The sequence below is a fragment of the Rissa tridactyla genome, chromosome 1 (assembly GCF_028500815.1).
Source record: "Rissa tridactyla isolate bRisTri1 chromosome 1, bRisTri1.patW.cur.20221130, whole genome shotgun sequence".
Lineage (NCBI taxonomy): Eukaryota > Metazoa > Chordata > Aves > Charadriiformes > Laridae > Rissa > Rissa tridactyla.
Genome location: NC_071466.1, coordinates 161,981,692 through 162,004,993, shown reverse-complemented (window position 1 = coordinate 162,004,993; position 23,302 = coordinate 161,981,692). Strand labels below are relative to the sequence as shown.

Below are 23,302 nucleotides of genomic sequence, written 5' to 3'. Positions count from 1 at the left end.
TTCAGGCCCTGCCCCTTTAAGGGCTCCGCCTCCCGCCGGCCACGTAGTGCGCGCGTGCTGGCGCTGGCGGCGGGAAGCAGCAGCGGCGGCGGCGTCACGTGACGCAGGGTAGCAGCGGCTGGGCGCGGTGCGCGCGCCTCCCCCTCACCCACCCCTTCCCCCCCCCTCCCCCGGCGGGTGGCCCCGCCCCCTCCCCCAGCGGCGCGGGAGGCGCGGCGCGGCGCGAGCTCCATGGTGCAGGTGCGGCGGTTGGCGGGACGGGTGCGGCGGGACGGCGGCGGCCCCACGCGCCAGGTGCGCCGCGTGCCTAGTGCGGCGCCTCGCGAGTGGCGGCCACGCCTCGGGCGCCATTGGGCGGGGGAGGGGCGGGGGGGGGGGAAGGCATCAGGGCCAGGACCGGTCCCTATTGGCGGGGGAGCGAGGGCAGCGCGGGGCACCCCGTCTCCCATTGGCTGATGGTCTTGCGCCTCCCTTTCCCATTGGCTGTCGGGGCGCGGAGGCGTTGCGCGGGGCACGCGGCCATTAGCCCGCAGGTGCTGCCCTGCCTTCTCGCCCGCTGGTCACACCCTGCCTGCTATTGGCTGGGGGCCCTATGTCCCCATTGGCTGGAGGACCTGGGACTCTCGTCACTATTGGCTGGCAGGGAGCGGGGCCCCACCCCAACACCCCCGCCTCGGCTTCGGGCCCCGAGGGGTGGCGGTGCCATCATGGCGGCCGGGTCTGGGCTGGCCAGGCCAGGCCAGGCTGAGTGTGTCTTTCAGGGGGCCCCCTGGGTGACGCCTCCCTGGTCCTCTCCCCTGCAGGGGCAGCTCCTGGCCCCACCATGGCCCCAGCGGTCTGTGGGACACTCCTGAGTCTGGCCTTGTACGCTGGCAGCCTGTGTGCGGCAAGCGGTGCTGCTTTTCTCTACCATGACTACTGCGTCATCGGGGCCGGCCCCTCAGGCTTGCAGGTGGCCTATTTCCTCCAGCAAGCTGGCCGGGATTACATCGTCTTCGAGCGGAGCCACGCTCCTGGCAGCTTCTTTGCCCTCTACCCTCGCCACCGCAAGCTCATCAGCATCAACAAGCAGTACACGGGCAAATCCAACAGCGAGTTCAACCTCCGCCACGACTGGAACTCGCTCCTCAGCCACGACCGCCGGCTGCTTTTCCGACACTACTCCCGTGACTTTTTCCCCAACGCCGACGCGATGGTGCATTACTTGGAGGACTTTGCTTCTCTGCTGAAGCTGCAGGTTCAATACAACACAGCCATTATCCACGTGACGTTGGAGAGGGATGAGCAGGCCTGGAATGGCCACTATTTCCTTCTGACAGACCAGGACAGGCAGAACTACAAGTGCAGGTAATGGGCAGACCCGGGGCTAGCCGCACCGCTCTCCACAGACATCTTTGAAGTGACAAAATTGCAGAATAAATTAGGCTGGAAGAAAACTATAAAGGACATTTTGTCCAAGCCCCCTGCCCAAAGCAGGGCCAGGGACGTCAGGCTGCTCAGAGCCTTGCCCTTTTGAGGCATGAGTATCTCCAAGGATGGAGATTTGACAGCCTCTTAGAGCCTTAACCACTGTCATGGGGGAAACGTTTTGTGGGGATCAGCAGGTGGGTGGAATAACTGCTCCTGAGAAGGTGTTCCCTTTCATAAGCAACATTATGCCTTGGACAGCTGAGGACCTGGCAGGGCAGGCACAAACTGGCTGCAATTCCCATCACTGCAGGTTCCATCCTTGATAGGTACGCTTCAAATCACTTTCGTTTTATCACTAGATAATTGCTCTCTGTGAAAAAATAACTCAGCCATACTTCTTGTAGCCACTGCTGCCTTTACTACAAACTCGGGTGAGTCAGTGCAGCAACACCTCATCTCTGGTAGTCTACATGTGCTTAGAAGAACCAGTATTTAAAAGTATGTGTGTCCCAGCCAACTGAAGCCCTGGGTTAGCACAGAGCTGGCAGGGGGTTGCTGGAGAAAGTGGAGGTGTTGCAGTGGAGGGAGCCGACTGTGAGAAGTAACCCTCAAAGCTACTGGTCCCTGAATTCCCCTTCCCCTTGTCATACTTATGCGTGTGTATCTGTACCGCCACTAAGCTACATTCCTAAAAAACATCTAGAAGTTACTCATGTGAACATATGGAGTGTATTTCTCACCTCTCCTGAGAACCTTAGTTCTACGACAGCAGGTCACACTGGCTGTCACTTGGAGGTGCGCTGGCTGGCAAGCTCAAAGGGGACAGAAGGCAATCCCAAACACCCACACACTGTGAGTGACTTGCTCTCAGGAACTGCATGAGCACGGCTTTGACGGCAGACAGTGCCGCTAGACTTGGCTGCCTGGTGTTTCTGCCTAAGTCACAAAAATTTCCCTAAGATTCAAGTTAAAGTTCTTATGGAGAGATATAAAAAGATTATTGTATTTAATTTTAGTGTTAACAATTAGTGTTGTTGGTAACATGTTTTTATGCTTAAGAGTTACATTTTAAAATCTTGAAACCATTTTCTCTCCCTCTTAAAAATAACTTTTGTTCCGCTGTATTAAAAGGCAATGCAAATTTTACATTAACGTAATTTTTTTATGCAGGATATAATCAACCTGTGAAACACTTTGGTATTATAATATGTGTTGTCAGTGAGTACATATGAGCAGCACTCACACACTCACAAACTGAGGGAGACTTATGAAACAAGTGGAGCTTATATGTACAGCATCCGCACTGACTTTTGCTCTATGTAATGATGTTCCTATTCATTTTCATTGGCCTGAGTATAGGGAAGATGGGAGCAGGCCATTAGGTGAAGCTGGGGAGAGGTTTCTGTCAAACCCACGACCTGTACAGCTGATCCGGCATGGCTGGAGTGGGCACATCACAGCCATCTTCCACAGTGGGAGGCGGGACGAGTGATGAGATGGAGCAGTGGCCCCCTTCCTGTAGTTCCTGCATTCCCTAATGCTATCCCTCTTTTTGCAGCTCTTTGTTGGTTGCCACTGGGACGTGGGTCCCCAATGTGGTAAACTTCCCTGGCTCAGAATACGTCGAGGGTTACGAGACTGTGTCCATCAACCCAGAGGATTTTGCTGGCCAAACCGTGTTGATCTTGGGCCGAGGGAACTCGGCCTTTGAGACGGCGGAGAACATTCTGGGCGTCACAAATTTCATCCACATGGTGAGCCGGTCCCGCGTGCGCCTCTCATGGGCCACCCACTACGTTGGGGATCTGAGGTAGGAAACCACTCCTCTTCCTCTTTCTAACACAGCCGGAGTAGGACCAAGGAGAAGCACTTCTTGCCCAGGCGACAGATTGGGCTGGCACAGGAGGTGCTGTGCTCCTGCGGGTCGCAGAGGAAACGTGGTGCCTTCTATCTTTAGGTCCTTGGTTTAAAGCAGTCCAGGTTGCAGCTGCTGAACACAGGATCTTGATGAGAGCTCTTCAGGGTCTGTGCGAAATAGGAAAATGTCCCCTTGGAAACTGAATCATTAAAAAGTGCTGGGTCCCAAGTTGTTCCCTTGCTTGCCAGTCAGAGGAGAGCTGAGGAGAGGTTAACTGTATCCTGCAAGAGCAGCGAGGCTATGTTACCTGTGCTGTTCACATGAGCCCTGAGGCTCTCGGGATAACCTTTGCACTGAAGGGGAGCATGGGATGCCTTGTAAAGGTGTCCTATTTTCAGCAGCTGAGACAGAACCATGGATCCCACCTCTCTGCTAGAACCATGGATCCCACCTCTGCACCCTTCTTAGGTTCTCCTTTTTTTCGTAGAGCAATTAACAATGGCCTACTGGACACCTACCAGTTGAAATCTCTGGATGGGCTTCTGGAAGGCGACCTGGAAGATCTGGCTATCGTCAAGGACAAGAAAGGGAAGCTGCACATCACGCTCAGGTTCTACCTGGAGAACAGGAACACTAGCGCAGGCATCGACTCCATCACCCTCCCGCAGGACGAACTGGATAATTTTGCCACCCGTGCGCCTTATGACCGTGTTATCCGCTGCCTGGGCTGGAAGTTTGACTTCTCTATCTACAACAGGTGAGGGAGAACCAGGATCTGTACTGAAGCAGGTGTTTAGAGCGAGAGACTAAGAAGGGCCTGACTAGGGAGGAAAGGGACAGGTAGGTCCTCTCCTGGCAGCATTGTCTGGACCTCTGCATGCTCTGAGCTACCTGGTGCTGCACAGTCCGTTGTTTACCCTGCAGCTACGGCCGTGTCTCAGTGGGAATGTGTGTGCCACTGCCCTCTGACTGACGGGCTACAGGGCTGAGCAAATGGCAGTGTTGGGACCTGCATGACACAAAAAAACTTGTGCCTTTAGAACTTAACATCCTGACCTGCCAGATCACATCCAGAGGGCTAGCAATGTTTTATGGTTTGGGTTTTTTTTTTTTCAAAGGAGAATGGTATAGGTGTCGATCACTACAGAAAGGTTTTTTTCTACTTTTTTTCCTTGAGGATGCAACCATCATTCCGCCTTGGTTTCTCTCCTAGTACATCCTGCAGTTGAAAATGATACTGCTAACTTCACTGTCTTCCAGAATTCACTATCAGTGGCTCAGGCCTAGATGCTCATAGGCTTCCGGAAGATCCTCATTGGAGTAGTAAATCCTACTAAAGGCAGTTGGGGCATGAAGCAGTGTCTTGCAGTGACTGCAATATAATGTGTGCCGTATCAGAAACCCGTTTCATTTTTCCACCCCCACCCTTCCTGACAGCCTGCTCTTCTTGTTTGCACATCAGATCCCTTAGACTGATGCCTGGAAAAGGGAATAACAAGAAGTATCCTCAGATCAAACCTAGTTATGAGTCCAGAGGCACCCGGGGGCTTTTTATTCTTGGCACTGCTAGTCACTCTGTTGACTTCAGGAAATCTGCTGGGGGCTTTATCCATGGATTCCGGTATACAAGTGAGTACTGGGGTGTACAGAAAGGGCAGAGGTGGGAATTGTTCCTCCCTTCGAAAGAACAATTCATAGCTTGCTGCTGGAAAGAGATCACCCTTAGTCTTGTGCTGGCAGTAAGAAGGACAAAATACAGCCAAGCTGCAGCTGTGTTGTCTGAAGTAGAGGAGAAGTGACTCGGGATCATATCTGAAGTTTTTAGTTGTCTGTCTTTGTTTTGTCTTCTGTCTCTCTTGCCCATTGTCTCTTATTTATGTAACACAATAGATTTCTGCCTGCCAGATGCTCTGCCCCGTGACAGGCTGTGGGTGAGAGGTCTGCGCTGTGGAGTTAAAACACAGCGGCTTTGGGCAGTAGAGAGAATTTCCATCTTTATATGTGTGTGCCTATCCTTATAATTAAAGGACTGCTCAGAAGTAATGAAATACCCCCGAGGATCCCCTGCCCCCTCACCAACCACTTAGCATCACATCAGCTTTCAGAGGGCATCTCCACTGCAGTTACCAGCGATTGGGGTGGGAGATCCTGAGCACAGATGAGCTCTAAAGCTTATTTATTGTGTCCTGCCAGAATCTGTGCGTGTCACAGCAGAGCGATTGAATTTCTTAAAAGCATAAGCTTGGATTTTTAAATAAGCTGTCTTTGTTTCTCTCAATGTCTTAGCTCGTGCAGTCCACCGCCTATTGGAAAATCGTCACCATGGTGTCCCCTGGCCATCCACAGTCTACCCTATTACACAGCTGACCAATTCCATCATCAAGCGGGTGAACGAGGCCTCGGGCCTCTACCAGATGTTCAGTGTCCTGGCTGACATCATACTGCTGAGAGAGTGAGTGAGTGAGTAATTATTCCCAGCACTGCACTCTACAGTTTCATTCCTTTTTCTTTACCATCGCTTCCTGTGGTGCGACCACACAAATTGCTCCGTTGCTGCTGAAGGATGTTACCATCATGTAGGCAGCCACCTCACAACCTATACCGCTGGTGCGACTGGTGCCACTATGCCCAATTCCACCAATTAGTTCTCTTTTAGAGGGCTGAAATGGTCCAGACCTTCGTGCTAGGTTCAGAGGTGTAGTACCCTTTCGCTGTCCCCAGGGAAAAGCTTTCCTTGAGCAGTGCTAATGTAGAGAGGAATCCCATAGTCCAGGAAAATAATGGAGTCTTGTAACAGTATCTGCAGCCTTCATAAGCTCCGTGTCAAGTCCACCCCAGATCTGTAGTGACTAAAAAAGAATTACTATCTGATGGCTCTTTGGCCTTAACCTCGATCGGCTGAGGGGGTCTTGGCTTTTCTCTGGTGGAAAAGTCTGACGGTTGTGGTTGCAATTCATAGGAATGCCACAGCATTTGAATACCTGGAAGAATACCCAGTTGGAGTCCTGGCCGAGCTGGAAACGCAGACAGGGAGAAGGGCTCCCAATGGGCTGTTTGTCATCATCATGGAGTATGGGAGGAATTTCTCTGGGGCTGACAAGGATGTCTTCTACTACAACCGAGCTGTGGGAGAGGCACAGCATGCCTGGCAGTCCAACTTTTTGCACCCTGTTATTTACTATTACAAACACCTCCCAACAGGTAAGCTTTCCTGTCTCTCTCTGCTAATTATCTGATATGAGCAAAATGGAGAGGGCTGAAGATAATTCAGACCCAAGAGCAGGGTAACCTGAAAGCACTGCACACCCTTCTCCTTAACTTCCTTCATGCCCATCCTTTAGGGCACCTGGGAGTTGGCAAGAAGTGTCCATCAGTCAGACCAATATGGGGTGGGGGGGTTGTACCAAAGACCTCACACTTGAGAACAAGAAACAAACAGGTGTGCTGGGAACTTCCCCATTCCGAAAAAGAGGAACTTTTTTTTCCCCTGTGGCTGGCACCCTGCATGTATTTTGCAGAGTCCTGGCAGATGAGGCTGGGCTGCGCAGTGTTGCTGCCAAAAGAAAACTCTGTGGCCTGCCTGGGTCTGAGGGGTCACACAGTGATAGAGGCAGCCAAAGGCAAGGGTTTGAAGATGAGTGTTACACATCTGTCAAACAGATATGGTCAGAACAGATTTCCTTGGGAAATGAGTGTGCTAAATCTTCCATCTCCAGAAACCAAGGGTCAGGGTCCAGCCTGCCTTGCACAGAAAGAAGTGTGATGGGTAGCAGCATTAAAGCTTGAACACAGCTCGGCCTGTCTGGCAGTCCCTGCCCAGGGGGAACGGGAGTGAAATGACAGGAAGTACCGCAGGCAGGGGCAAGGGGCAGCTGTGCAGTGGCAGGGCTGTTGAGGACAAAGCTAGCAGAGGGGATTGCAAATGAAAGTAAGGTAGGGATTAAAAAGGTCAGGACAAAAGCTGGAACAGCTGTCATAGCTGCTTTCCACTCCCCAAGGTCTTTTTAATGCCATTTTAATTCTGAGAGATTCCCTTCATGTTCTCTTGGCAGAGCGTGAGATGAAACTTCGGCCCCCAGACTGGCCTCTCCCCCGCCCAGATGCCGTCCATCATATTGTGGAGGACTTTCTGACAGACTGGACGGCCCCAAACGCTCACATCCTGCCACTGAGGCGGTTTTTGGAGAACTGCCTCAGCACTGACCTGCGCAATTTCTTTGCAGGTAATTGGAGTGCAGAGTTGAGGTGTCAGGAGGAGGAGGGGGAATGCAAGGGACGCACGACAGGAGCGATCTCTTCTGCAAATAGCCGAGATCTCCCTGTGGCGAGCTGGTGATCTCACTGTCAGTCACACCTCTTTGATACGCACCCCAGATGGTAAAAAGTGCTGGTGCTGTGTGTATGTTCCCAAACAGCCTTTGCTCTTGCTCACCACCGGAAAAAGACCGCCCTAGGCACACATGGATTGAGGTAGAGGTCTGTGAGGTTTGGTTCAATCCCTTTTCTACCTGCAGCTTTCCTTCCATTTTCCAAATGTTCGTTTGTGCCATTGCGTACCAGGTCTCTTTTCATGTACTAATGATGGGATTACTTTCCCATGGGAAATGGGAATGCTGGGATGCGAGAGCTGGTCTGAAGACTGGTCTGGGAACCTCCTGCAGGAACGCAATGTGGCACACGGAGGGAAGCAGTCCTGTGGTACGAAGAAGATGCCAGAGGGCTGCAAGCTCAAATCCAGTGCCTTTTCCTCTGAGTGCAGACTGGAGATCCCACCCTGCATCTCCTGAGCTCTGCAGTATTGAGTCGATTACCCAGCTGCCATCCAGGGCAGGGTGCTGGCTGGGAAACTCCAGTCATCTTCCCTCATCCTCTCTGCCTTTTGTTCTGAATGAGTCCTCAAAAGTTCACAGGAGTTGCTCTCTGCTGAGTCTGATTTTTATATTATTTTTTTTTATCCCTTTCCCCGCAGAGTCCTGTTTCTTCTTTGCCTTCACGCGTCAGAAGCTGCCTCCCTTCTGTCAGCAGGGGTATGTTGGAATGCAAGGGCTCCTGGGGAGCGAGGGGCTCCGGCGCCACGCGGTAGAAGCTGGTCTGCTGGAGGATTACACTCCGAGGGATTTCTCAGGTGACAAAACGCCTGACAGCCGCGAAGGGTCGCAGGACCAGCTGCTGAAAGACCACGTGATACCAGTCCGTCCGCTGCAGCATCTTGTTAATGCCAAGGATGAACTTTAAACCTTTCTCGCTCCACGCTGAAACCCATCGGTGCTGTTGTGACAATATTGTAACAGAGATCCACAGCAGGATTCTGCCCTTTCCCGTGCACCTTGTCCATCCCCATGCCTTTCACTGACCATGAGTTGCCAAAGACCTGCTCGGATCTTGCTGTTACAAAGAGGACCAATGTGCTCCGAAGGATAAGCAAGGGGCCAGAATCCAGTGATGCTGAGGCTCCTGCATTGTCCTTGCAGAGTTCAGAGTTTCCTGAAGACGGTGTTTAGTTTATCTCAGATCGGTATCTGCAGCAACGTCTGGGGGTCAAAGAAGAGAGAGTGCAGGAACGCCTGGGAAACTTAAAACATCACGTCCCTCTTCTGAGGTGACCCGCTCGCACCCTGTGGCAGGTGGTGCTGGCTCTCTGGTCCCTGGGTGCCGTACGCTGCCAATAATTGAAGATTTGTTTGTGCACCGAATCCTGAAGCAGTACTCCAGGCGGACTTCCGGGTAGTTCCCCTGCATTTGAGTTAGGGCAGTTGCGTAGCTTGAATGGAAAGGGGTGGTCTTTTTTTTTTAGTTACCATGTATGTTGGATAATTTGTCACTTTCTGGAAAGCACTACAAGAGACCCTTCCCTCTGCAGAATGGGAATGGAGCACCCGGGACACAAAAGACTTACACGGAGCTCAGCTCCGCTGTCCTCATGTTTTCCTTCTCCCACACCAAGCAGCCTGAAACGTCTGCCCCTGTCTTTTATAAAGCATGACCAATATTTCTCCTGTTTGCACTATGTCCCATCAAGAAAGTTTCGGGTAGACTTTGACGTTGTTAAAATGCTTTTTCTCCTCTTTCTTTTATTCCCCTCATGTCACCTTGAGATCTTGCCGGCAGTGACTGGGAGTCTGCCTGCGTTTGCCTGTTCCCTCCCACAGATGCCTGCCATTGTCTGTCACCTCCCGGCGGGCTCCTTCCACAGCCCTGGAGTGGGAAACCACGAGCAGTTTTTGAGCTCGACCTTACCATGTCCCTGTGATTTCTAGGAAGTAGAGGAGGGGTGAAGGGGAACTGGCTTTTACTTCCACGCATGGAGGAATAGACCCCCCTGCACCTGGGCTTCCCGATAGCCCAGATACAGGGGGAGGCTGTACCTACAGGTACGCGAAACTCCCCCAATCCTCTGCATTCAGCTGCTCTTTCTGTAAAGCTGCAGTTCCTGCCCCACCTCTGCTTCAGGCTGGGAGAGGCTGGGGAGCAGAGGAGGTGAAGGAGATGACAAATGAATTCTTCCTCCTCTTCAGGAATACTGGGTGATGCTGGGGATGCTGCTGCTCCTGCTGGAAGAGCTTAAGTGTTCTCACGCAGCCGGAAAGGGGAAACAGTCACCTTCTCAGTTGGTGTCGATCAGCATCCTTCCATGGGCTTTACATCCCATTGCCCTGGCTCCAAGGCAGTCTGGGAATGGCTCTCGGGGCCTGGAGTTGTTGGGCTGGTGCCGCTACTCCCTAGGTCCTTGCCACCATGGGCTTTTTATTTGGGGATTGTCCAGGGGAGGAAAAGGGCCTGTGAGCAAATGGGGTTGACTGGCCATCGCTAAGAGCCCCTTTCACTGTTCCCTGTATGCACTGGCATCGAGTGTGGTCCTGTTGTACCTACACCCGCACATGTTCTCCAGGTGTCACCTGTGCACGTTCTCCAGGTGTTTCCTCTTCCAGCCTCAACTTCCCACATGGGATCCACAGGCTGCCATAAAGTGCGATTCTCCCAGATTCTCGCCCACTGACTCTGCGTCTCCCAGGGTGGGACCTGGCCACTTTAATCCCAGATCCTGCCGCTTGCTTCCCGTGGATCAGATTCCGGTCCCTCCCTGTGTGGCTGGGCCAGCGTCGCCCTTCCAGCTCCACTCCTGCTGGGCCCCTCGAAACTGGCATGTGGCGGGAGCGCCCCCTCCGAACCGTTTTCAGCCGGGCGTTGCGGTGACAGCCACCGCGGGGGAAAAGGAAGGGGTTAACCCACGCCATTTTGTAGTCACGCGTGGGAGCGGGGTGTGCGGGTTGAGCCTGGTGCCCTGCCCCGGCCGAGGGGTTGCGGGGCTGCGTCCTTCCAGCGGGGCTTAAAGGGGGGACTGCTCTGGGCCCAGCGCCGACCCGCCGGCGGCAGTCACGGGCCAGCGGGACGGAGCGGCGCCCACGCCGCGCTCGGGTGCCGCCGCCAATCAGCGCGCGGGGCTCGCCCCACGTGACACAGCACGCCGGCCCCCTACAGGCCAGTGGGTAGCGGCTTGAAGGACGGCCGAGACGCCCAGTCAGAGATCGGCGCTTAGGGGCGGCGACCAATCGGCTGAAGGGGAGGGTGGCCGGTGCGTTGTTCGCAGCCTTCCTGCGGAGATGGCCAATCAGCGCGCGGGTGGGCGGGGCGCTAAGCGGAAGTGTTGTTGTGAGTGGGTCACCTCCGGGCCCGGGAAGGTGCGGGTGGGGGTTTGCAGCTCCGGTGTGTGTGGGGAAACGAATCCCTGCGGGCTTGGGGTGTCCCGTGGCTGGGGGGGACCTTCCGCACGGTCCTGGGGGAGCGGGAACCCTCTGGAGATGCGGTCCTGCCCTGTGGGGCTGCGGAGGGGAGTCGGGCCCCCGTGGCTGGGGGGGTCCTGCCCTAAGGGGCAGTGGGGCCACCGTGGCTTGTAGGGGGGTGTCGTTCCCGACTGGGTTGGGGGGCTGAGGGGGGAACCCTATGGCCGGGGGCCCCTGTCGTTCCACTGGTGGGAGCTGCTGGGGTCCTGTGGCTGAAGGAGCTGTGCCCCGTGGTCCCAGGGGAGCGGGGATCCCGCGGCTGGGGGCCCTGCCCTGTGGGGTGGGAAGGAATAGGCCAGGGGGGAGGGCCTTGCTCTGGGCAAAGGGGAAACGGGTTGACCCTCTGCTTAGGGTGGGGGACCCTGCCCCATGGAAATGGGGAGGAAGCTGGGGTCTGTAGCTGGAGGGCCTCATGGCAGGTGGGACCCCACGGCTGTGGGGATGGGGCTGTAGTGGGGTGTCAAGGGCTGGGCATAAGGGGAGTAAGTGCTCCAGTGCAGTGCCCCATATTTTTCTGCTTAGGGCACCTCCTGGCTTGGGGGCTGCCCTGCCAAGGGGACTCTGAGTGGGGCACTGCTGCAGTGGGATTGGCTGTGGGGTGCACCCACATGGCATACCTCCTCTTCTCCCCACAGATGGCCCAAAGGCTGGTGCTCCAGCGGCTGCTGTCCCTCACCATCAGGACACTGCCCCTGCAGGGGCAGCGGATGCTCTCTGGCCCCCTGGCACCGCGTGCCCCCCTGGTACCTCATGGCAAAGCCTTTGGCACCTCAGCAAGCTGCAGGAGCACCTTCAATGTGCAGGATGGCAGTGACTTCCAGGACCGGGTAGTGAACAACCCCAAACCTGTCGTGGTGGACTTCCATGCACAGTAAGTCCCCCCCACCAATGGCTCTTGTGCCCTCACTGCTGTCACACATGCAGGTGTTTCCCTGCTGCTTTCCTGACATGGTGGCGCTCCAGGCGCACTGGGGACATGGGTATGCCCAAGGGCTTCCTGAGCTGCAGAGTTGTCAACCGCCCTGCCTCAGCGTGTGGTGTTAAAAAGTGCTTCTCCCCCTAAGGCATAATCCATAGAGGTTTCACTGCTGTGGGTGTAGCTACACACTGCAGGAGTGTAAAAACAAAAGTGCCAGGAGGTGGTGTAGCTACGCCTCCCAAGTACTTGGGTGTCGCCCTGGCCCCGGCGTTGCATCATCCTGCAAAAGAGACATCAAGAAAAAGCTCTGATATCTCCCTTTTTTAGCTTCATGGATTAAATGTCCTCTTACAAGCACTAAATTATATTAATAGCCATGGAAGAACACTGCACTTGGTATACCCCTGCACCGTCACGTTGTGTCTTTCCAGTTTTCTTACGCTGCGTGCTCTTGAGGCTGGGCTCTTGACAGTGAATGCCTCTATGTATTAATAACAGCCATGTGATACTAATGGCAACATTTGTCATCAATAAAAATGTTGTCATCCTCTTGCCAGTAAAAATATTCCTAGATGTTATCTGCTGGATTAACGATACTGATTATCTTTGTTTTCTCAAGTATTTTCATAGTCCCGCAGTGCTGTCCTGTGAGCCTGTTGTGGCTGATTCTGGGCAAACAGAGTATGGAACAGCCTGAAAACTTCTACTCTAAATAGACCAAACTGACAAACCCAAATGAATGTTAACTTGGATCATCCAGGGAGGAGAGGACAAATAATTGAAAGCCTGAAACCTGATACAGAGGGAGGCTGAGGGGGATCAAAGTTTAGCAGAGCTTCAATTTTAAAAGAAAAGGGCACATAGAGTTTTAACTCCTGTTTTCATTGAACTGAGTACATTCGTGGCATCCTAACTGGTGCGGTTAGTGGATGCCGGGAGTGTTTTCTCTCTACAGGGTCTCGCAAACTCTGCTGTTGCTGCACCTGCATTTGGAATTGGTCATCTCTCTTTGAACAGATGTGATGCCTCTGTGAGTTTTGCAGCTAAAGGGGAGTATCTGTAAACCCTGCAATGCGTGCAGAGGGGAAGTCTGTGAGTCTATAGCCTTATGATTGGCGTAAACCAATTTGAGTGTGGGCTGTGACCTCTGCACCCGTCAGTGGCACTTGTTCTAGGGCAGCTTTGCAGTCAGCAAGGTCACAGCTCTGTGCGTACCCACCAGCAAGGGCGCAAAGGGTAGGGGTGAATGGCTGAGAAGAGTGGGCAGAAGGACCACCAACGCTAGCAGAGCAGACTGCGGTGTGATAGAAATGACATCAAAAGCACCACAAATGCTGAATGGTGACCTCCTCTTTCAGTATCCCCCACCACACACACACAGAGAAAAAAAACCCTTCACAGCTTCTTTGAAAGAGATACATTTTTCTAAGCTGTGGTTCAAGAACGGTGTTTCCAGGCTGTCTCTCAAATGGAATGGTGATGGTGGTAAAGGCACTGGCGTACCAGCAAGAACTTCCACAGCTGCTGCTGCACTTGCCCCCTCTAAAGTCCCCTCTCTTCTTTCTCCAACAGGTGGTGTGGCCCCTGCAAGATCCTAGGCCCCAGGTTAGAGAAGATGGTGGCCAAGCAGGAGGGGAAGGTTCTGATGGCCAAAGTGGACATTGATGATCACACAGACCTTGCTATTGAATACGAGGTAGGAGCCAGACAAGCGAGGGCTTTCCTTTACTGTGAGTGCAAAGAAGGTCCCTCCCTGGGGAGAGGTGTGCCTGCATGGGAGCAATGTTGGTGGGGAGGGGAAGCCCCGTGCCTACAGGCTCCTGATCCCTCGGGTCACTCATTAGTAGGTGGATTTCGCTGCTTGGCTCTCCTCCAACTCTTCTGATTGTGTTCAGCATCCCCACCTCTAATTCTGCAGAAACGTGTCATCTAAGCCTTGCAGGCATTTGTCAATGTAAATGCTTGTCTGCCCTTGAGGAGCCTGCAGCATACGTGGCGTTTTACTGCGTGCATGGGCTGCTCAGGTGCAGGGCAGGAACGTGAAGTAACAAGCCCCAGTCTGTTCTGCTCTTGAATGTGGTTCTTCGTGCAGCCAGCCTGTCCTCTTTCCCTTCCTCATTCAGAATTTCTTTGTGGGTGATAATGTCCGGTTCTTAAGCCAGAGCACAGGGAGACACCATGGGCTTTGTTTGGACAGGTAGAAGCCAGGTCGGAGAACACACATAGGAGCGTGTGTCCTCCTGGGGCCAGCACGGACCTTGGTGCCTGTGCTAGTGTTTTACACACCCGTTGTGTGTGTTCCCTGTGCTGCCTTGCTCCCAGGAAGAAGCAGAGTGACTGGAGAAGGCCATGGCCTTGGTTTATGTGATTTATTTATCTTTTCCCTGTGTCAGTGATTAGGTAGTTTAAGAAACGCAAATATTTCTCTGACAACTGCGCCCACCCTTGCTGTCTCTCCTTGTAAACACCACCATGGTCTACAGAGTCAGGGCATCCTGCTGCTGCGTTTTACAGGGAAGAAAGTGCTTAATTTTCACTTGTGTGTCATCGCAGATGGAGCTGCTCCCCCCCTACAGATGAAGTCCTGCTCCCAGGGTGGAGGCTAGCACAGGAAGCTCCTTAAGTTGCCCAGCAAACTCCTGTGAACCATCTCCTGAGCAAGCTGTCATTTTGTTGAGCCTGGAGGAGACACTCTATGCTGTTCCCACACCCTGCCGAGCCGGAAGGAGAAGGAAGTGGAAACAGCTTGTTCCCTCCCACTCTTTCCCAAGGAGACCTTTCTGCCTGTGCTGTGGTGGCGTGTCCACCCAGCTGGTGCCCACAAACATGACTTGCAGCTTCCACAAGCTGAGCATGAGGGCCTCTGGTGCTCTCCTTGCTGGTGGCGTGGTGGCAGGCACGCCCTGGGCCAAGGAGGGTGGCTGCTGGCTCGTGAGCAGGGCTGTGTGTTGCAAGCCCAAAGGCTACATAGCTTGAGGGTGCTGGTGAGAAGAAGTTGAAGAGGGTGAGGTTGTTTCTGTGGCAATCAGAAAGTGCATAAATCCTAATAGATGCAGGTAAGGTGCTGGTAGCACCCACACTAAGGAGAAGAAAATAGAGATTATTATTTTTGAGTAACCTGGTCTAGTGGAAGATGTCCCTGCCCATGGCGGGGGCATTGGAACCTAGAGGATCTTTAAAGTCCCTCCCAACCCAACCCATTCTATGATTCTTTGATTCTATGATTATTAGCTTAACTCTTGTATTGTTCCAAGCCTTTCAGTAGATCGAATTAGCAGGGATTACAAGAGGATAATCTCAGATGACTGGAAAATGGCAAACAGTGTGTGCATGTGAAGAAAGGTCTTTAAAAAGAGGCTGAAAGTTCCCGAGTTGTGCAGGTTCGATGACACGCTGCATGTGCTTTTCCACCGGATGGTGAGCGAGCAGCTGCACGGCCTGCTGCGTACATGCATTTGTCTACAGGGTCTGCCTGTCTTGCAGCTCTTGTGGCATGGTTGCAGGCAAGACTGAGGATGCAGGCAAGGGCCGGCTTCTAGCAATTAATTCTGGAGCCTTATCTATAAACATGATGAAGTTTTTGTTTTGCAGGAGAGCCTGGGGAATCACTGCTGCATCCTGTGCTTTGGGGGTGATGTGTCTGTCTGCTCTTGACCTTTATCCCCGTGGCTAAAACTCCATCCCTAGGCGGTGTCTGTGAGTAGGATAGCTGCAAATGAGTAGGGATAAAGGAGGAATTTTTGCTTTGATCTACATAGTTTGGGGCATCCTTTTCAAGGCAGAAGTTTGGTTCCTGTGCTGAGCATGCATTTGGTTTTGCTTAGTCTTCTGGGAAGTTGCCCCTTAAGGAGATGTGAGCATAAGGGTTGATGGGAAGACACCAAGTCAAGATCAAAGAGGGACCAAAGGCAGTTTTTGGGAGAGACCAGGAAAAGCAAAGGTGATATTTGGGAGGGATCAGGAGAGTTTGTTTTTTTTAAAGCCATTCCACCGGGGATCAGATGGCTGCAGGCTGAGGAAGTTTTTGTTTCAGGGGTTTTTGGCGTCCGTGCCACCCCCTCCACAATTCTTCCACTAGATGCCAGGAAGTCTCCTTCCACCCATGTTTATTCCCCTGCCCACGCATGCTTGCCGCTGGATTGCACAACATCCTCTTCAGCAGCCTCCTTGGTGTGGGGGGAGGCAGGGCAAGGGGGAAAGAGACCCCCCTGGAAGAGCTGAGGAATGCCGGCGCATTCCTTCACACCGCTGCCGTCTGCCCTTGGCTCCCGGCCCGCCCAGCATAGCACGAAGTGGGGATGTGTTTCCTGCAACTGGAAATGTCCCCAGCGCCCTTTCCCCGTCCGGTTGTGCCCAACACAAAAGTTCTTTCTCTGGAGATTCTGCCTTTTATCTAACACCTTTCATCTCTGGTTGTGGCCTTTCGCCGCTGCTCCAGCCCGCTCCTGACCTCTTGCCCTGAGAGCGGAAAGGGAGAAGGAATACTTTTGTTTAATCTGCCGTCTTCTAAAATTCTTTAGATTCATCTCTTGCCTTGTCCCATTGCCCACGCGTATGGCCACTGGGAAAGGGCAGCTCCTTCTCCAGCTGCTGCGGGTGGGCAGCCCTGGAGAGCTGCTGGATACAGGGATGGTCGTTCAACAGCGGAGCTCAGTCCTGTGTTACGCCTCATTCCGATGCCTGCATGAAGTCCTTCCCCCTGCTCCGTTCTGTGTCAGCCAACCTTGTATAAAAGCCCCAATTTCAGATGGGAGAGATTTTCCTCGGTATGGGTGCAGCCAGGAATAGCCTGGATGGACACATTTGTTTATTTATTTATCTGTGTGGTCAGCGCTGATCAAAAGCAGCCTGCCTTTTTCTGTAGAAATGCTTTTGAGGGAGGAGGAGGGTTTGTTTAGGTTCAGTGCAGATGGGACCCAAAATAAAGAGGGGGGGGGGCAGGGAAAAAGACCCTCTAACTTTGCCTTCTAGAAATTCCCATGGCTTCTCAAGCAGCAAAACAAAGTATGTGCTCCGTTAATGGGCCGCCCTTGCTGCAGCTAGCAGGAAGGAAGCTGTCAAAAGCATGGTGTTTTCTGGGCAGAGGCAAGTTGCTCAGTGCCCCTGGTTCTCACCCAGCTCTTCAGCGCCAGCCCTGGACCTGCCACCCATTCTTGGGGTTTGCTCACCACCGTGAAAAGGGGAGGAGATGGAGGGATTGGGGCTGCATGAAGCTCGCGGGTGCGCTGGTCAGCATGTAGTGCCCTGTAACTTGGTTTTATCTGCTCCTCTGCAGTGCTTTGAAGAGTCGCCCTTTCCTCACGTGGCCCATAATGGCCTGGCGCTTGCTGTTGCTGGTTGGGCACACTGGTTTTTTTGGATGGAGATGGAGTAACTCTGCTTGTTATTAACCCACTCTGCTAACCAGAGGGAGGTTCAGCAGAGCTTTGCCCTTCTCAAGGAGGGAGAGATGAGTTGAGTGCCATGCTGATACCATCCTTTCTCATCCCTGAAATCACAAGAGAGCATGTTGGTGGCACCATTGCCAGCACTGGGGCCCAAGCCCTCCGGATCTGCTCCTGCCAGTCACTAGGAGGAGCTGAAGATCGTGCGTTGCAGCAGCCCCGGCGCTCCCATCCCTTCAGATGAGACTGCACAAGCCTTGGAGGACAGACAGACTGCGGGGAGCCGTGTCGGACTGGCCGGCCGGGGCCGGGTGGGAAGGGAAGCACAGTCTGTCCCTTTCATCTCAGGCTCCCGATGGGAGAAAAGCCAGCCTTCTGGCGGGTTTCCCAGGAAAGGGTTTGCAAATCCTCGCTGGCAACGCACGCGGGAAGGCCCCATAGGCTGGCGGGGAGGCAGCAGGCGAGGACAGGACGTGTTTCAGTAGGGGGAGGCTTTGCAGAGATAAGGGCGCTGAAGCTGTGGGGTCAGAAGCACGACCAGATCTCTCCCCTGCTGCAGCTCTCCAAGCTCTGATTGTTCCTTCTCTCCATCATGTCCCCAGGGTCTCTTCTGTCAACAGTCAGCCGGCAAGTCCCTGGGGAGCATTGTCAGTTCCACTGCTGTTTTCTTGGATAATTCCCAGAAAACTTTGTTCTGAGCTAAAAAAAAACAGCACCCAGGGCAGCACAGCTGCCTGCTGGCTCTGGTCAGAGGGACTCTTTCGCTCCTTGCTTAATCGTCAGGGATCTGCAGTGGACAGACAGCAAAACCACTGAAAACAAGAGCAGAAAAGGAAAGATGTGTTGGAGGGGGTTGTCATTACCGTGGTAGGATAGGATGGAGCTGGAAATCTGCCTTTGCAGTGATGGGGGGGACCCTCCTCCAGCTCCAGTCCTGTCTGGAGAAGAACACGGGTCCAGTCTCATACCACCCTGGCCATAAAATGTCCAAAGGTCGTCATGTGTGAGAGGTGTCCTGATAAAAGACTGTGTTTGTTTGCTTATCATAGGACAAAAGGGAAGGAGAAGAGGAATTTGTACTGGAGAGGGGGAAAATGCTTTACCTTTTTTTTTTTTTTTTTTAATATTAGCTTTGGGTTTGTCTTTAAAATTTTGGGTCTGTCTTAAACCAGAAAAGCTGCTCAGCCTTGACTTAAGCAGGGCAATGTATGTCAGCGCAGAGATGAGGCCCCAGGGAAAGGAGGAACATGGAGGTTGGCTGGCTTGTGTTTTGCAAGCGGACGTGCTACCCTTGAGCAGTGTATGCTCAACTCCCCTGTAGCCACTTCTTCTCTAGAGCTCCGTTTGGGGCCTGGGTGCAGCTGGGCTCCCCACAGCCTCCGCTCACCTCTGTCTCCCTGTTTCTCTTGCCCCCAGGTGTCAGCAGTGCCAACCGTGCTGGCTATGAAGAATGGAGATGTTGTGGATAAGTTTGTGGGGATAAAGGACGAGGATCAGCTGGAGGCATTCCTGAAGAAACTCATCGGAGCCTGAAGTAAAAGGGTGGCTGTACCTCTGCCTCTGGACACGTCCACGTTGCGCATTCCTTGCCTGGGAGAGCTGAGGGGCACGTGAACTGCCTGCCTTGTGTGACCCGGGTTTTTTTTTTTCTGGTTTGGGGTTTTTTTGAAACGGACAGTGTTGTAACCCTTCCCTCCACTCCCCCTTCTCTTGAGCAGCAGTAGTTGTAAAGCGTGCTGAGGAATGGGGCTGCTTATTCTCAAAATGGGGAATGCAGCTGGAATTAGGAGCCTGTGTTTATCAGCAAAGAGCTGACGTGCGGAGCTGCTGCTGAGTTAAGAGGAGGAATGTTTTTCTCTTTGCCTAGCATCTGATAGCACAGAGCAGAGGGCAGCTGCTCCCTGCAAGACATGGGTACATACCTGCCCTGGGTGGGTTTGTTTAAGGCTGAGAATGTCTCTGCCTTGTCTGTGAAACCTGTCCCTCTGTCCTTGTGCGGCTGAGACAGGTACAGCTCCCATCATAATTTTATAAGCGAAAAATAGAAGTATTTTATGGGTCTCCCTTTGTAGGTCTGTAATAAAGAGAACTTTATTGGTCACTGCTGTCTAGCTGGAGAATAAAACTTGATTCTCAGAAATCACAGGGAAGTCCCTTGTCTGTGCAGAGAGGTGAGAGGGAGTATCAGCAGCACAGCGGCTGGTTTCTACGGATGGGCTGGGAGAGCGCAGCTTACAACTTGATCCCTACTGAAAGGTAACGTGCCGAAAAAGAAACAAGTGGATTACTTTCACGGGGCCTTCAGTGCTGCTTCTAAGACCTGCTTTGGGTGCTGCTGGATCCGGGACACTGGAAGAAGGACTTGTGCACAGAGGAACAGCAGCTTGTTGCGCATAAGGAACCTGAGCTGTGCTCGCTCCCCCCGCACCATGCTTTTCTCACTCCTTTGCTGCCTGAGGAGCCTGAGAGCCTCCCTCTCCCTCGCGTGAATGATTAAATCTGCTCACACAGGTGAGCCCTGCCAAAAGGCAGTCTTTTGACTTTAATTGCCCTGACCTTTAGACTAAGGGAGGCAGTTGCATGCTCCTATCATGAGCAGCCTTCAGCCCTTCCCCTCTCTTCCTCCTCCTCCCTATATACACCTGTTTCCAGTCAACCTGGCTTCTAAGTGCTCCCAGCCTCCCCGTGCGCTTGTAGGCAGAGCACAGCACAGGGCTGATGCCTACTGTAATGCTTAATTCCAGTTTGCTTATCTAAGCTGCATGAGAACATTGTAAGTGCTTAATAACCATGTACAAGCTGCCTTTTTTTTTCTTTTCCTTCTCAGCTTCTGCGTCCTTCAATCACTCTTAACTCTGCTTTGGATTTGCTCCATTTCACCTCCCTGGCATGGGTTGTTACGAGCGGCGAGGCAATTTATTTTTTTTTTCTGCACCTTTGCAATAACGATTTATGAGCTTTGAAGGAGCAGGGGAGTGGTGGTGCGAGTCCTGCGTGTCCCGCTGCAACTGCAAGTGCTGCAGGCATTGCTGCTCCCACCAGCTTCCATCACCCCAGGGCCTGGGCAACAGCATAAGGTGGTGCTGGTCCCCTGAGAAGGGTACCTCCCCGGCCAGGCTGGGCTGATCTCAGCACCGCCAGGCTGCTAGAGGTGATGTCACTTGGATGTAATTTGATAAAGAACCGTTGGTCAGTTACAATTGGTAAAAAAAATGGCATTTTATTTTATGTGGGAGACCGCAGAAGCTATGCTGCTCGTGTCCTGCTCATGTTTCAGGCTGGGCAATTTGCCCTGCAGTTCTGGTGTTCCTGCTCTGTAAACACTTCTAGTAAAGACTGTGTCCATTTTCCTGCATGTGCAGGAAAAGTAGGGGAACAGCGTCACGTACCCGACAATAGTCAACTTTCATGCTTCACCATCCTACAGAACAGGAAAAAACACAGTGACTTTGCATTGTGTAATTAAGGGACAGTATAAATTAGCTATTTTATCACTTCCTTCTAAGGAAAAGTGGAGCTAAGGTGCCATTCAGCTATTAAAGTGCCCGCACACTTTAGGGTGCATTATATGAAGCCACAGCTGTTTCTATGAGACAAATGGTGAAGACCCACATTACATGGTGCCCTGTGGAAATCCTTCAGAAACAGCATAATGGGTGGAGAGAAGAAGGGGCTTGGGGGCACCTTGAGATTCCCCAAGCACTTTGCACAGTGACAGGACTCAAAGCTCAAGGATGTTTTCTGTGGCAGGATTTGAATTCAGCTCCCTGTTTGCCGACTGCCAGGAGAGGCTTCAGGGATTCCCGCAGCTGCTGTTAATAACAGAGGAGCTGCAAGTGGGAAGCACTACCAGCAGTGTCTTTATGTAGCAGTTAAAAGAGGGGTTGCGCAGAAATTTTCATGCCACCTGAATGTGATGTTGGTCTTTCCCGAAAGAACACAGCTGAAGAAATAGGTAATTCTTCAGCAGTAGCTGCTTTTTCTATGTCAGCTGGGAAAACGTTTCTGTTCACTCCAGCAAGGATGCAGGTGGCCTTCCCTTTTGGAGTTAAACACACCGAATGCTCCTCTGATCTGTTAAGGATTTGCTCTCTCCCACCCAAGCCTGCCCGCGTTACAGCAATTTTCTCAGCTTCTAATGCTGCTGGTTGCTATTTTAAGAGGACACAGCACTCGGTGCCTTCCCAAGGGAAGCAAAGCTGAGCTAAACCCACTTCTCCCTCCCCAGGTACATTCTGAACTCAATGACAAGATCCCCCTTAAAAAATCAGGCGCGGTGCTCCATCCTCACCATATTGTCCAAGGCCACCCAGTCCCAGGCAAGTGGAGGTTTTCCATTTGTTTTTGTTGGCTTTACGCTTGCATCAAGCCCTAACGCAGCTGCTCCTTTCCCCAAGATGTTTGTGCCTGCCCACTAAACTCCATCTTAACCTCCACCTGCTCCGTGCAGAGGGTGCCAGAGCACTGGAACAGGCTGCCCAGAGAGGTGGTGGAGTCTCTGTCTCTGGAGATATTCAAAACCTGCCTGGACGCGTTCCTGTGCAACCTGCTCTAGGTGACCCTGCTCTGGCAGGGGGTTGGACTGGATGATCTCCAGAGGTCCCTTCCAACCCCTGCCATTCTGTGATTCTGTGCCATGGCGAATGCCTGCGAGGAGGGAGAGCTGCGCTGCCGTCTCTGCTCGGGGTGCTATGCCCAGAGCAGCTTCAAGCGCTGGTAGAGGATGGAAAATTCAGGCTGCCTGGTTTGCAGCGCACAGGGGGTTGTGTATATGTGGTCCCCTGTGGCTCTGAAGGGGACAGTTTTAGCCACGTTTTGGCTCCAATCAGGTCTGGCCTCAGCAGCTCGGCCACCCAGCATTGACAGTAAATCCTTTGTTTTATCAACATATTATATGATTCCTCTTGTCCAAAGAACAAAACAAAGACTAGTTCCATGTCAACAGGGAAACGGACGCCACTAATGCTGCCCTAGGCAGGGCCTGCTGCCCTAACAGTTTATTCATCACTTTAAGCTTTTTTTTTTCCCCCCACAGTTTTTTTCAACTAATTACAGGATTCAGACAGAATCGGCAATTTAATTCTCCAACCCGGCAAGGCTCTTAGCAGCAATGTTAAGCTCAGCGTCATTCAAAAGCTTTGCTGAATTGCGTTAAGTGCTCGCTGTGAGTTTCTGCTTCCTGCAGAAGTTAAAGAACAGCTTGTACGACTGCAATACCTAAGCAATAAAAAGATAAAATTATTGTAGGCTTGACTTCTAGAGCAAAACAAAACTAGGTCACCTGTTATACCGTCCTGTCCTCGATACCTGCCCCTGCAACCCACCCAGGCTCAAGTCCATCGCCACACACGGGTGCCTTCCTGCAGCTCTTCTCAAGGACATGGGGTGCAGCTGCATGGTTTCTCTGCCTCTCCACTTGTCACTTCAGCAGTTCTCTCCCTCTTAAAACCTTTCCCAGGCAAAAAACAGAGGCTGCAGTTCCCGGCGAGAGTGGTAGCCGCAGGCTGGGCTGCTGCGCTGAGCCGTGCCTGGTTGCTTTTTATCCTCAACGTGCATTCTACCATCCGGGGAAGGATGGAGGCAGGAGCAGCAGGGGAAACCCCGCGTTTCTTACACCCAGAGGAGCCAAATGGGTAGAAACTGGAGACCTCCGGGGAGAGCTTGAAAATGTGTCACCCTGCATCCCAGCGGGGATAAAGGGAGGAGAAGCCCTGTGGCTGCCTTCCTGGGGGCAAGAGGTCCCTGCTGGGCAATGAGATGAGGAGCTAGGTCACAGAATCACAGAATGGTAGGGGTTGGAAGGGACCTCTGGAGATCATCTAGTCCAACCCCCCATGCCAGAGCAGGGTCACCTAGAGCAGGTTGCACAGGAACGCGTCCAGGCGATACAAGAAGTACTCGTGTTGGTTTGATTGGTGACACCTTGCTGCTCTGTGCAGCCACAGCCCCT

At 52.8% G+C, this 23,302-nt stretch overlaps 2 protein-coding genes across 6 annotated transcripts; both read left to right on the top strand.

Moving 5' to 3' along the window:
- Positions 1 to 108: 108 nt before the first annotated feature.
- On the top strand, positions 109 to 9,674 carry FOXRED2 (FAD dependent oxidoreductase domain containing 2). Of its 3 annotated transcripts, none has more exons than XM_054188003.1 (9): positions 109 to 127; positions 804 to 1,347; positions 2,969 to 3,220; positions 3,756 to 4,025; positions 4,731 to 4,897; positions 5,555 to 5,720; positions 6,228 to 6,469; positions 7,321 to 7,491; positions 8,238 to 9,674. In XM_054188003.1, exons 2-9 carry the CDS (start codon positions 824 to 826, stop codon positions 8,501 to 8,503), a joined length of 2,058 nt encoding a protein of 685 aa, XP_054043978.1. In that variant the 5' UTR covers positions 109 to 127; positions 804 to 823; the 3' UTR covers positions 8,504 to 9,674. The 3 variants fall into 3 exon arrangements, with proteins under 3 accessions (XP_054043978.1, XP_054043979.1, XP_054043980.1); XM_054188004.1 differs by lacking the exon at positions 109 to 127 and adding an exon at positions 191 to 240; XM_054188005.1 differs by lacking the exon at positions 109 to 127 and adding an exon at positions 199 to 294.
- A 1,199-nt stretch (positions 9,675 to 10,873) lies between these two features.
- On the top strand, positions 10,874 to 19,495 carry TXN2 (thioredoxin 2). 3 transcript variants are annotated; one of them, XM_054222899.1, is made up of 4 exons: positions 10,874 to 10,947; positions 11,685 to 11,920; positions 13,541 to 13,664; positions 18,769 to 19,495. In XM_054222899.1, the coding sequence occupies exons 2-4, from the start codon at positions 11,685 to 11,687 to the stop codon at positions 18,883 to 18,885; spliced, it is 477 nt and encodes a 158-aa protein (XP_054078874.1). In that variant the 5' UTR covers positions 10,874 to 10,947; the 3' UTR covers positions 18,886 to 19,495. The 3 variants fall into 3 exon arrangements, with proteins under 3 accessions (XP_054078874.1, XP_054078888.1, XP_054078879.1); XM_054222913.1 differs by having other exon boundaries at positions 10,881 to 10,918; XM_054222904.1 differs by having other exon boundaries at positions 10,897 to 10,972.
- Positions 19,496 to 23,302: the final 3,807 nt, after the last annotated feature.